The sequence below is a fragment of the Pholcus phalangioides genome, unplaced genomic scaffold (genome assembly GCF_987345545.1).
Source record: "Pholcus phalangioides strain wild (caught in Gottingen) unplaced genomic scaffold, Ppha-v1.0 ptg000015l_1, whole genome shotgun sequence".
Taxonomy (NCBI): domain Eukaryota; kingdom Metazoa; phylum Arthropoda; class Arachnida; order Araneae; family Pholcidae; genus Pholcus; species Pholcus phalangioides.
Window position 1 is genome coordinate 63,953,018 of NW_028301608.1, and position 12,918 is coordinate 63,965,935.

Sequence of the window (12,918 nt, forward strand, 5' to 3'; positions counted from 1 at the left end):
CAATGCACAAAATTTCTCTCTTCCTATCATATCAAAAAGTTAATAAAGTATTTTATTATACAAAAGAAATAATAATTTATAAACATTTTCTTTTTGATTTTATCAGACAAATATTTTAACAGCATGTGGAATCAATTAAATGAACCATGAGAAACTAAATTATTTATACCTGAAAATTGTCTCTCAGTTTAACTTCAAAAGGATCATCTTCCAAAATGAAACCTTATTTAATAATTAACAATAACACTTACATTTAAAAAATACTGTATGCCTAATGTGAAAATGATGCACAATGCACAAAATTTCTCTCTTCCTATCATATCAAAAAGTTAATAAAGTATTTTATTATACAAAAGAAATAATAATTTATAAACATTTTCTTTTTGATTTTATCAGACAAATATTTTAACAGCATGTGGAATCAATTAAATGAACCATGAGAAACTAAATTATTTATACCTGAAAATTGTCTCTCAGTTTAACTTCAAAAGGATCATCTTCCAAAATGACGGTCCATGCCTTTTAGAGGAAATAGAACACATGAGGAAAAACAACAAAACAGATCATTTACGGTAAAATACATTGATCATTCCAGATGCCTTAAAAATGAAAACTGATTTTTTTTCTCCAGAAAATTATATTTCTTGTCAATCTTATGAATCCATTCCTTAATGCATACATATACTTCGTTCACACTCCTCTACAGAATTTCTAATGAACTGGTACAGGTCAGAACGTATGTGAACGTGTTGCGAACCTAACGTGAAATTAGTTTGTGCAGTGCGGCCATCAATTTTTCTAACTATGAATGAAGTGTAATGATTGAATAACTGTATCGTAGTAGACCTGTTGCTCTCTGTGGCAAGACTTTTTAACGGGGAGATCAGCTTGCATTAGCACCTTGAATTTGGGAACCACAGAGTTTAATAGAATACTAAATCGCTAATTGGCAATATGGATGTTACTTTCCATTTGTGTGCAGCTTTGTTTGTGTAGATTTTTTTTCAAGAACTTACACTGTATTGAAAAATTTAGAAAGAAGTAAAAGCTTACTTTAGTTTTTATTAAGAGGTCTGGTGGTAGAGGACTATCCAATGTAAATGGAACTTTCTTCTTTTTATGCTTCAGCTTCAACCACTTTGTTATACCAATGAACTAGAAATGAACAATGATTTTTAAGGTCAACTGCCTGTTATAGAAATGCTAGACTGAAATCATCAATATTCCCCAGGTATTTAAAATAATGCTTTGAGATAATCTAGATAAACTTAAGAGAGTAGAATGGAAAACCTATTTCTACATAACACAGCAAAACATTATAAATACAAAAACATAAATCACATCATAAAAAAAGTAATATAAAAAATAAGAACAAACCTCTTCTGAAAAAGCTTCAGAAAAATTGTATTGATAAGGAAATACCAATTTGAAATCATCCATATGAACATTTCTATGGGAATTAAGAAAAAAATGATTAACATATTGCTTTTTCTGTTTTCTTCAATTTTAAAATATAATAAGGAGTTTTTGAATTTCAATTTCATTGACGCATTATGTAAAACTATAAGATGGTCTAAAAAATTAGAAAACTACTAGAACTCACAAAAGCCTGTTGTTAGGCTGTTCAAGATTCTCAAAGTTTTTACGAATATATAGGTGTTGTTCACTTCCAGGAGCAAGAGTAATTATGAAATTCTAAAATTCACACAAAAACAAACTTATTAGAAGCATGAAATTGCAAGGAAAACATTACTTAAAATTATATGATGTAAACAAATGAATAAACAATTTAGCTTCTTTTAAAGCAATAAAATCTTACTTTGAAATTAAATATTTTGTGATTATCAAATGCTGCTATTAGAACATCAGCATGAGTTGACTTCATGTTTTCACTAAAAGTGGCAGTCACATTAGACGACAAAAATTCTACCCTGAAACAAAAGAATTTTATATCCTTATAAGAGAAACTCACGGGTGGGGGGGGGGGAAAGAACAACAACAAATATATATATAACTTCAATAACAAGAACTTTGGCAAAGTGACCATCAAAAAGAGTAGAAGTATGACAAACCTATGTGCAGAAGAAAGTTGTAGGCCAATGTTGATATTTCCTCGCAACACAACAGAAATGTATGCTTTTTTTTTCTCTTTTTGATTTATCCTTTCCTTCTCGTTTCGAGTAATTTGTTTCTTAGCTACAAAGATGTAAAACAATTTATTTCATAATTGAAAAAAATGTGAGCAAATATATATTGTATATAAATGTTGTCCTATTAGAAGATGAAACATACTAACAATAAAAAAAATAATGGAATTTGTTGGCATCCAAAGAATAAACTTCATATCAGCAAAAAATGAATATAGTGTAAACTTTTATGTATTGACACTCAACAGATCAGGAAAAAGTATCATTATAGATGGAATATATTAACAGTATTTGGAAGTGCACCAAATACAACGCCCCAACAGGCAAAATGCCTAACGAGGTGGCTGAGATTTTCACTGTATATATTTTTAAAGAATACAAAGGGAAAAAATGTATTTAAGAATTTGATGCAATAAAACAAAAATTCATTTTGCTTTGATTGTTTAGAAAAAGCAAATATGACCAACAAGTTTTCAATAAAGTGCATCAAACCCTGTCATACAATGGGTGTTGGTGAATGTTTACCTCCTTCTCATGTGTTATTGCCTAACTATAATAAAATGTGGCATGTTAAAGTTTCATAGAATGGAAAAATGATGCCAATACAATCTGAAATTTGGATGGTTTTTCAAATAAAAATGTTTCATACACAAAATTTCTTTGCAAAAAGCTTGAAAATCTTCTATCACAGTCATGACCAGCATGTGAAAATTAGTATTCCAATCACTACATATATCTTCCGATAATTCAATATTTGTTTCCTACACAAATACATTAAAAAAAAACAATAAGTAATACATTAGAAAAGCCAAGTAGCAAACAAAGTTGAGAGACTAAAAAATTACTTCAGCACTACCAAAAGAAAAAAAGGTTTATACAGTTGGATCCCATTTTAATGAATACCATTATAGCGGAACACAATCTTGTTTTAACGAAAGCTTTTCTAATCCCCAAATAAGTTCACTCAGGAACAATGCAAAAACCTGGAAATTTGTTATAACAAAATTATTTCTCTGCTTTCTTGGAGTTTGTTATAATGGGATTTGACCATATTATCACAAACAGGCCTTGAAAATATGTGAGAAAATTTTCTAGGTCATGTTTTTAACAAAGCACGCTATTCATTAAATATTTTATTGCAATCACTATCACAATACAATGATAAATACAAAATCTTACTTAACAATTTTTGAAAGCAATAAATAGGGTGACCAGGTTTTAACGTAAAAAGAGACATCTAGTCAATTACAGCGGAATCTTGATAACTCGACACGTGGATAACTCAACTATCCGGATAACTCATCTATTATTCCCTTGGTAGGCACAAAACTAATTTCAATGAAGGGAAAACTCTTTAACTCGACACATGTGTGTTCCGCTTAACTCAGCTTAAGTTGAACTGGATCAAGGAATTATCTTAAGTATGAAAACTTTTTACAGAAAATTACAGACCAAAAAATTTGAATTTGTGGATGTTGGAATGGACACAAAAAATTCTGTTTTAGATGCTGTTGAAATGATTGATTCTGCATGGAAGTCAGTCACGGGTGCCACGATTTGGAACTGCTTCCGTCATGTTTGTTTTTGTTCAGAGTCTTTGGAAAACTAAATTTCTCTGAAGATTTCTCTCAGATTATGTGTGGGGAAAGCATAAATAACGCTACAGGTGATTGTATCAAGGATGAATTTGTGAACATTGATTCTGATCTTGTAACTTCAGGACTTTGATTCTAGAATACTGTTGTCTTCTATCAACCGAAGAGCAACTGCTTCATGTTCCGAAAAAATATAATTATATATACAAGTTCAGATGAAGAAGTAAAGTCAAATCCCATTATAACAAACTCCAAGAGACCGGAGAAATTTCTTCGTCATAACGAAATTTCGTTATAAGGGAATCCCAGGTTTTGCATTATTCCTATGTAAACTTATCTGGGGATTAGAAAAGTGTTCATTAGAACGAGAGTTTCACTGTAACGTATTCGTTAAAACAGGATTTGACTGTATCTGCACCATCTCGTCATGATGCATTAAAAGCTGTGTATGTGATACACAGCTTTCGATTCCTACACACTGAAGAAAAAGCCGAACAATCACAGGATAAACTGAATAGTGTAGAAGAATTTTTGCTTTCTCTTCGGGAAAAAAACAAAAAATATACAGAGCTTCACAAAGTCCTCCACAAAATTTCACAATTTTCTGATAACTGGTTTCGCCTGTAGGCTACTTTAAAGTAAGGTCTTTTAATTATGGATGCCCTGTACTTGATTATTTTTGATGAGGTGAATTTTTTTAATACAAATACACCACAACAAGCAAAATGCCCAGCGAGGTGGCTGAGAAAAAGATGCCTATAACAAATGTGGATGTCATATATTTCAAAAATAAAGCAACCCAATTAAAAATGTAATTAGAAACATTATAAACAATATATACACATGATAAAATATTATACAATGCCTATAAAGAATACTTATGGTTGTCTTATTCTAAGTATGAATAGCTTCTCGTATGAATGTTTTGATTCTATTATGAAACAACCCTGAATTAAAATTAATGAGAATTAGCACTTTATTTAATGGAATTGTTCAAATGTATATAATTATGTGCAAAAAAATGATAGGACAAAAATTTAGAGCGAAACCCCGCTAACTCGACATCTGCTTAAGTCGACATGTCTGTTGATACTTTTAGGGTGTCGAGTTACGGAGAGTCTACTGTATTTCAAATAGTACCGATTTCTGCTGTATATAGCCTACTTACAACCATCAGTACACCTAAATTATATTATGCTGGAATTCCAGGACCACTCAAAAATAGCTTGAGACCCTGGGACAAATCCTTCGATCAGGAATTCTAATTACTACCCAGCTATAAAACCAAACTCCTCACACGAATCATTAAAAAAAACTACATGTACAAACGGAAGCCATAGTTCATCTAAGTTTTTGGAAAATGGTTCCCCTTGAAACAAATTGCACTAGAACCCACTAATCTGAACTAATTGGCATCGGAAGTTGTTCAGATTAGTGAAAAGTTTGGATTACCGAGACTGGTCATTTAAACATGAAACAACTTTTTAAAAATTGTAATAACAGTGAGTATGTCCCTACGCGAGGAATAAAAATTAAAGAGTAGATAATTCTGTTCAACAATGACCACAACAATTGCGGAGAAATTAAAGTGATTTTTTTTTCCTTCCAATGTTAAGCCTTTGCTTCAGTCAATGGACCAAGGGGCGTTACAAAACATCAAACAAAAAATGTTTGGATATCTCATCGAAATGAGAATGAGTCTCTTTACATTCTCGAAAAAATGAAGAAAAAACCACTCAGTGAAAAATGTAATTTACTGACCTGCAGAAGCGTGGGAAAATGAGACAAAACCTTGTTAAAGAAATCTGGGAAAAAAAGTATGACCAAGATTTGCTTTCTATGATAATCAAGAAACAACAATAGAATCAGATGGAAATCCTTCAGCTTTTAAAAAATCTGTTTGTGAGGGAGCAGAAGAAAAAAAATGTGGGTGAAATTTTATTATTTTAGACTCTAAAAGCCATCAAATTTTCACTGTTGCAGAAATCGTCTCTGTAGTTTGAGCTGGCAATGACTTATCGTCAAGCAATGGAGTACATCAGTGATTCTCAAAGTGTGCATTGTTTCTCCTACAGATTTTGTCAAGGGTATTGCAATGAGCTGTGAACATTGATGATTGCTTATTCAGTACTTTAGAGTAATTCTTGCTTAGACTATTTTGGGGTGCCGTGGATAAATGTTGGCATAGCAAGGGAGCTACAGATGGCAAAAGTTTGAGAGCCACTTGGTTAGATTATGATGCTTCACCATCAAAGACTCATTCAGAAGCTGTGGTAGCTTTTGAAACTGCCCTTTCACAAGTGGAGCAGAATGGTAATGCACCCTCTACAGACATGTTTCTGAGCCAATTACTACGGACTGCATTGTCCGCTAGGTATATGTCGCTTCTTTGAATGAAAATGTAAGATTTTTTCAAGGCAATTACGTAATTCATTATTATGAAATTTGACAGTGTCTATATGTAAAATTTAACATGTTACAATGCAGAATTTATGGGCATTTGTTTTTCCTGTTGTTGATTCTTCAACTTTTTAGCACATATCTTTTTTTAAGAGCTATTTGAATTAAGCAGATTTTTGGATTAGTGGGATTCTAGTATATATGATGCAAAACTATTTTATATTTATTCCTTTTGTATTTCATAAAATAGCATATATATTTACCTTAGTGTTTAGATCATGAAGAATGCGTGTCTGTACAACATTTAGAACAAATGACTTAATTTCTGATGACTTCAGGCATGAATAAGGCTGAAAGCAAAAAGCAAATGAACATAAATAAAATTAAATGTCGCAATGGTTTCCAACATGAACAGACATACATGCATATATCTATATAATTAATAATATTACTTAAAAAATTATGAAGTTATTGCGCATAGATGTAATGAATGCAATTTCCTCCCCTTCCAATAGATAATTGAATTATCAATACTGTTATGAAATTACACAATTTAAATATACCGAGATATATTTGATTTGTTTAGCAGTTTCTTCACAAACATTATCTCTTGCAATATGCAGTCTTAAAATTCAACTTTCCGGCTGTTCCAACACAGTCCTGGTAATGTATATCCTAATTATTTCCCACATCTTGCATAAATCTTTAAAGGTTTAGCAATGTATAGGTATCTGCAGCAAGCAAACCCTTGTGCGATGCCTTTTTCACTTGCTCAAAGACCTATGTATTACCAGACCTCTGGCTTAGTACAGATGTGGGTGAAATATCGGGTTGTGAATATTCTAGACCATAGTTTTCCAACCTTTTTTGTTCCAACGCCCCCCTTCTTCAGAAATCTTTTTCTCCCACCGCCCCCCAAAGCAATCTAACCCATAGAATCCTATGCTATACCCGTAGCTTCTACCACCCTCCTGGAACATTCCATCGCCCACGTTGGGAATCATTGTTCTAGACCAATCCCTAACAACCTAGAAGTTACATATCTACAATAGTAAAACTATATAAATAAAAATTTCCATTTGAAACTCCCATTGAAGAAAAAGAAATAATGTACAGGTATTTATCTCTGCTCTATTATTTTTTTAATGGTTTTAATGGAGGAACAAATAAATTGAACTTACAGAAGAACTAGAAGGTAACACAGAAACTTTCAGCCCAAAGCAGGATGTTTTGATTCGCATGCTCCTATAATCAAAATTAACTGAGTCTGTTCTCATCAACATTGTTTTCTTCATTTCACTCAACACAAACACATTAACACCAGCAAAATTCACTATCACAGATAATTTTTTTTTAAGACTTTCTAGATAAAATAATGATGGAGTCCTCTTGGATGAAATAGCACTTTCTGATTCACTACTGATGTATGGATCTTCATTATGCAATGTCTGAACCTTTGAATATTTTTTCAAATCACAAAAAATTTCTATGAGAGCAGGACTCCATTCAAACTGTATGTTATCTGCCATACATTCAATGGTATGATCATCCTGCTGTTTTTTCACCTGAAAATATAGATATCATTTTTAAAAATATTTATGATGAAAATGTAATACAGTGTAGACATTACTAAATATGTAATTGTCAGGACCATACAATACAAATGCATGAACTGGGATAAATTTTTTCTATCTACCTAGATGAATTTAACTATTATCATTTTGAACATGTTACCAATACTTTTAACTCTATGCATTCATTCAAAGCTGCCCTTAGAGGTGTGTGACAGGTGCTGCTTTGAGCTCTGCGTTTTGTTGAGATGAGATGTGTACTTGTGGAATAGAAACATAAAAACATGTATACTGTATGTCAATTGAATTTTTTTTTTAATTTGTTAAATGAGGTGGCTGAGCTTTAGCAATGAAAATACAATACAAAATTTCATATAAGGACTTCATGAAACTGCCACAGGGCAAGCAGAAATGTCTGGTGCTCCAGATACCAAATTCCCTATGTTTGTTCAAAATCATGAGGTGGGGTGTCATGGTCATTTTAATAGTGTCACACAGACACCTAAGCCAACACCACACAAGGGCTTTCCTAAAGTTCTGAAATTTTATGTTGAACACTATGCAAGGTCATCAGAGGCCCTTTCCTACAAAGAGACTTTTGGGTCTTGCCCGTGTGAGCCAATGTGTTAAGATAGTCTTGTGGAGGGGGGGGGGGATCATCCCAATGGATGCTTGCCCTAGATAATAGAGCACATTTTTGTTTCTTCATGTAGCCCTACTTCTACAATTACTTTTGCACCAGGGCTCCTGCATCAAGTGAGGGCGACCCCAGCATGATCTAATATACCCCAACTTCATGTGGCTGTAACTACTTGATATTTCAACTCATCTTTTTAAAATGCCTGTAAATTTTCGACGTGGCAATTGGTTGCGGTTTGATGCATATAAAGATTTCATATGCACAAACAATTTAACTTCATTTGATATATGAGATGAAAATTTTTTTTTTATTACAAAAATTGATTCCAGCAAATATACTAAGTCATTATTATGATTTAAATACCAAGTTCAACAGTTATATTAATTTACATATCAAGAATTGTTTGATATATATAATAACAATTATATATATACCTTCAGCAATACCATTCCAACAGAAACTGGTATGTTCCAATAATGAAATTTTTTCAAAGCACTGCCATCAGAGAGAATTTCATTACCAATTCTCAAGTATGCAACTTCAATGAGCAAATCCAAACTAAAAAATAAAAATAAAATGTAAATGAAGAAAATGAAAAATTATTTGAAAACTATTTGTAGAGAAATTTGAGATTATTTTTAGAGGTTTCTCTTTAAGCATTTGTTCATCAACTATGCAGTTTTTTCCTGAAAGTATGGGACAGCTTATTTTTTTAATTTGGCAAAAAACATTACTTTCATAGATATTATTAAAGTAAATGAATTTCTTGAAATAAATTAGTTTTCCTATTTTTATCTATAATTTCATTATACATCCTTTTCCTGGCACTAAAACAATTCATCAATGACATCCATCATGAATCCATAAAATTTTTTTTATCAGATATATTCAGCAACGGATACAGGTAATAACTTAAATAAACAAAATATAAATCATTAAAAAAATTGTGTTTTGTTAAGCAATACAGGATTAAGCATCTTTTCACATTCACAATATATGCATTACAACATATTTAAAAAATTAAATGCATTCATGATTTATTTGCGTCATTTTTGAACAGTAAATAATTCCGAAAATGAATATATAACAAGGAGTGATGTATAACTAAGTTAAATAAATATTTGAGTTCCGGTAATAACAATACCTGAAATCATTTGATATTTGATCAATTTCTACCAGAACCTCTGCATTAACATCAGTTTTACCTAAGAACAGAAAATATTAAAATTCAGCAATAACTTGATACTGAAAAATTCAATAAAATAACAATTAATGAAATTTAGCTTTGAGGGAAACAAAATTTATTGAAAAAGCTATTTAATTACATTTCCCTCAAAGGAAAAACATCTGATTAAAGTGAATGCTGGATGCATGAAGTGATATTTTTACTGGAAAAAAAAAGTTATTGTTGAACATTTAATGTGATATAATGCTGTTAGCTCTAATATGCAATGGGCATTTATTTATGCTTTAAATCATAAAACCTAGTTCAATGCTTAAAAAAGTTCAAATACACATTAAAATGGTGATACAAATAAATCAGAGATAGGCTCCCAAACACGTGGACAAAAATAATAGGTAGTATAAGTTGGAAACGAGACAATAGAACCTCAATTACCAAAAATGATTAGATATCATTAAGGAAAATGACATTGATTTATTGTTTTGTTTGTTCCTGAGTTTTGAATAAATGAGGGATAATAGAGGTTCTATAGAATAAGCCTCCCACAGGACAATGAAGTTATTTCAGATATTGCTCAGAAAAGACCCACTTGGTTTATTATTATGACTTTAATATTGGATTTGACCTGGAGAAATGTTACAGTGGGGGGATTTGAACAACTATCAATAAACATTGCCAAAGTCTTTATAATTTTTTTGATCATTGATTTTTTTGACATTCATTAGTTGGAAAATGTCTGCAACAGTTTTAGAAGAAAAACAAGTTTAATAGAAATTACCCAAACAAGTGCAAGAGTTGGCAGCCATAACTCGGCAATGCATAAGGCCAGCACTGAAAGCAGAACAGCCTGGAAATTTGACAGAGATATAAAGATTGTCTAATTCTGTTGTATTTCGTATATGAAAACCTTGAAAAACTTCCAAAGGATTAAAAAGCCTGTAAAAAACAGAATAGATACTAACTGATAGCATGAAAAAAAAAAAATTAATCATATGAAACTATCACAAATGCATCCTATAAATACAAAAAAAGGTAAAATAAAAGTTACCTTTTTGGCTTTGAAGCTCTTTCATTTGGCACATTAAGAGACTTTTTAGAGCTAAAAGCACTGACATCCAACCATGATTGAAAAATATCTTTATCATAGGAAAATATAAAAGAAGAAAGCTGTGCAGTAGTAGAAACCAATTTATTACCAACCTGAATTTAGAAAACAAAACATTTTTACTGAACAAAAACATTAGTATTTCAAATAAAAATGCTAGTTTTTTCCCAGAGAGAAATATCCGAACTAAACACTTAAATTCTAACAGATGAAATTCAATTTAGTTTCTATGAATTGTGCAATCTACACTGAACTGTAATTAAATAATTCTCAAAAACATTGACACTTTTAGTTTTCCATCAGGATGTTACGGAGAATGGGAAAAATTGGAATGTAATGTGGCAAATATTGTTATTTTTTGTGCATATAAGGGTCATGGAAACTACTAAAATGGGTTACAATTGTTATTATATTCTAGTCATTTAATTTCTCCAGTCAACATCTGTGCTCCCCACACCAACACCACTTATTAATATAATCCCCTTTAATTTTCAAAATATTGTTTCTTGCATGTTTCAACTACATGTATAATAATAGTAAACGCCATCTTATGGTGTTTTTCTCGCTTTCTCTCTCCCTTCTTCTTTCGCTGAGTCACGCTTAACCTTCGCACATAGGCAAGTATACTTTTCTATATTGATATACGTACTATCTTCTATCCAATCCGCACACTCTTTCTTTTCCCCTTAATTTCTCAACTTTCAAAGCGCCCTTCTTTGTCTAACCTTCTTGAACCTGTGGATTTAATATGATGTAGTCGCATGACGATGTAGCTCCCTTTGGGAGCTGGCCCAGGGCCACCATAAAACTTTTGTTAAATTTTTAATTCCCCTGCTATCATTTATTTAATCGAGTTAAATCTTTAGAAGATCAATTTAGTTTCAGGAGAATGTAGTTACATGAGCTGGACGGTTGTGGGCATGGTGCTTTGACTCAAAAGAGACCCTCATTTCCAAAGAACCCGACGGATACTATACATGTTAAAACAAAATAAATGCCAAGATCATGGCCCCCACCCAGGGCCTGATGGCGTCGAGGCTCTCTACAGGTTGCCTACAAGTTTCAGTTGTCGTTTCACAAAAATGCTAAGACCCATTGGCCAGCAACCAGGGCCAGTGGCATTTCCTCTTTCTCCGGTCGTCAACCCTTTTCGGTGGCCCACCGTCATTCTCTCGCTCCCGGATTCACCGGCTCACTCTAGAACTGTGATTCGTCAACCTTACCGGGCATTCACCATCACACCATCATGCGTCATCAACACTTTTCGGTCGCCTACTGTCATTCTCTCAATTCCGGATTCGCCGGTCCACTAAAGGACTTATTCGTCAACCCTTTTGGCCATCCACCGTCACGCCATCAGCAACCTTTTTTGGTCATCCACCATCACGTCGGTCGTCTACCATCATTCTCCCGATTCTGGATTTGCTGGTCCACTAAAGGACTATGATTCGTCAGCCCTTTTGGCCATCCACCGTCATGCAGTCTGCAACCTTTTTTGGTTGTCTACCATCACGCCGGTCGTTAACCTTGTTTGGTCTCTCACTGTTATTTTCTCATTTCCGGATTCGCCAACCAACTCAAGAACTATGTTTTCTCCCGGTCGACCTTGTTTCCACAGACCAGCTCCAAGATGGTCCCTCTGGTTGTTCCCTTCTCTCATAACCGTAAGCTTTTAAAAACAAAATCATTTGTTTAATGAATTCCCCCACCTAAATTAACACACATATTTTGATCAAAAGCAAGGTCTCTCTGAAGTGATGTTTTCAGTTCACCTAATTCCATTGTTCTTTAGTTATTTTTCGTGTAATATTTGTAGTGGAGAATTTTGTTTGATCTTGTTTTTTGCAACAGGGTTCAACAGGGCCTCTTTAGGATTCCTGAATAATTAGATCTGGATTAAAAATCTTTGATAACAGAAATGTGATATCTTTCTTGGTTCACTGTCTTGCTTATTTGTTGAGAACATGATTGTCTTTTCAGGAATGGTAAGTTCGAACCTGGGTTCGTGTGGTAGTATAAGTGTAAATGGTATTTGATAATGGAAAATCCCCCCTCTCTTCACAGCTGTCCTTAGTCAAAATTCTTAAATTCCTAAAAGGTTAAACTGTAATTGTTAAAAAGTTAAATCTAAATAACATAACAAGGACAGTATTATAGTTATGCATGTATCATGCTTTTATCAGTTATGTATAATTCAAATACAAGGCCACAACAGGCAAAATGTCCAACGAGGTGATCAAATGAACAAGCTGGATTCGAATCTTGGTCTTCAAGTGT

General features: G+C 32.7%; 1 protein-coding gene across 1 annotated transcript in view; it reads right to left on the reverse strand.

The window, feature by feature from the left end:
• hob (bridge-like lipid transfer protein family member hobbit) overlaps positions 1–12,918 on the reverse strand; it is a 57,712-nt gene that overhangs the window by 30,975 nt on the left and 13,819 nt on the right. The window contains exons 12-24 of the mRNA XM_089244064.1: positions 10,585–10,736; positions 10,315–10,472; positions 9,498–9,558; positions 8,788–8,911; positions 7,324–7,707; positions 6,406–6,492; positions 2,797–2,908; positions 2,073–2,196; positions 1,820–1,931; positions 1,604–1,695; positions 1,378–1,450; positions 1,054–1,155; positions 460–519 (exon numbers count right to left, since the gene is read on the reverse strand). Of these exons, the coding sequence (XP_089100190.1) occupies positions 460–519; positions 1,054–1,155; positions 1,378–1,450; positions 1,604–1,695; positions 1,820–1,931; positions 2,073–2,196; positions 2,797–2,908; positions 6,406–6,492; positions 7,324–7,707; positions 8,788–8,911; positions 9,498–9,558; positions 10,315–10,472; positions 10,585–10,736 (1,641 nt within the window). The remainder of the gene's footprint in view (positions 1–459; positions 520–1,053; positions 1,156–1,377; positions 1,451–1,603; positions 1,696–1,819; positions 1,932–2,072; positions 2,197–2,796; positions 2,909–6,405; positions 6,493–7,323; positions 7,708–8,787; positions 8,912–9,497; positions 9,559–10,314; positions 10,473–10,584; positions 10,737–12,918) is intronic.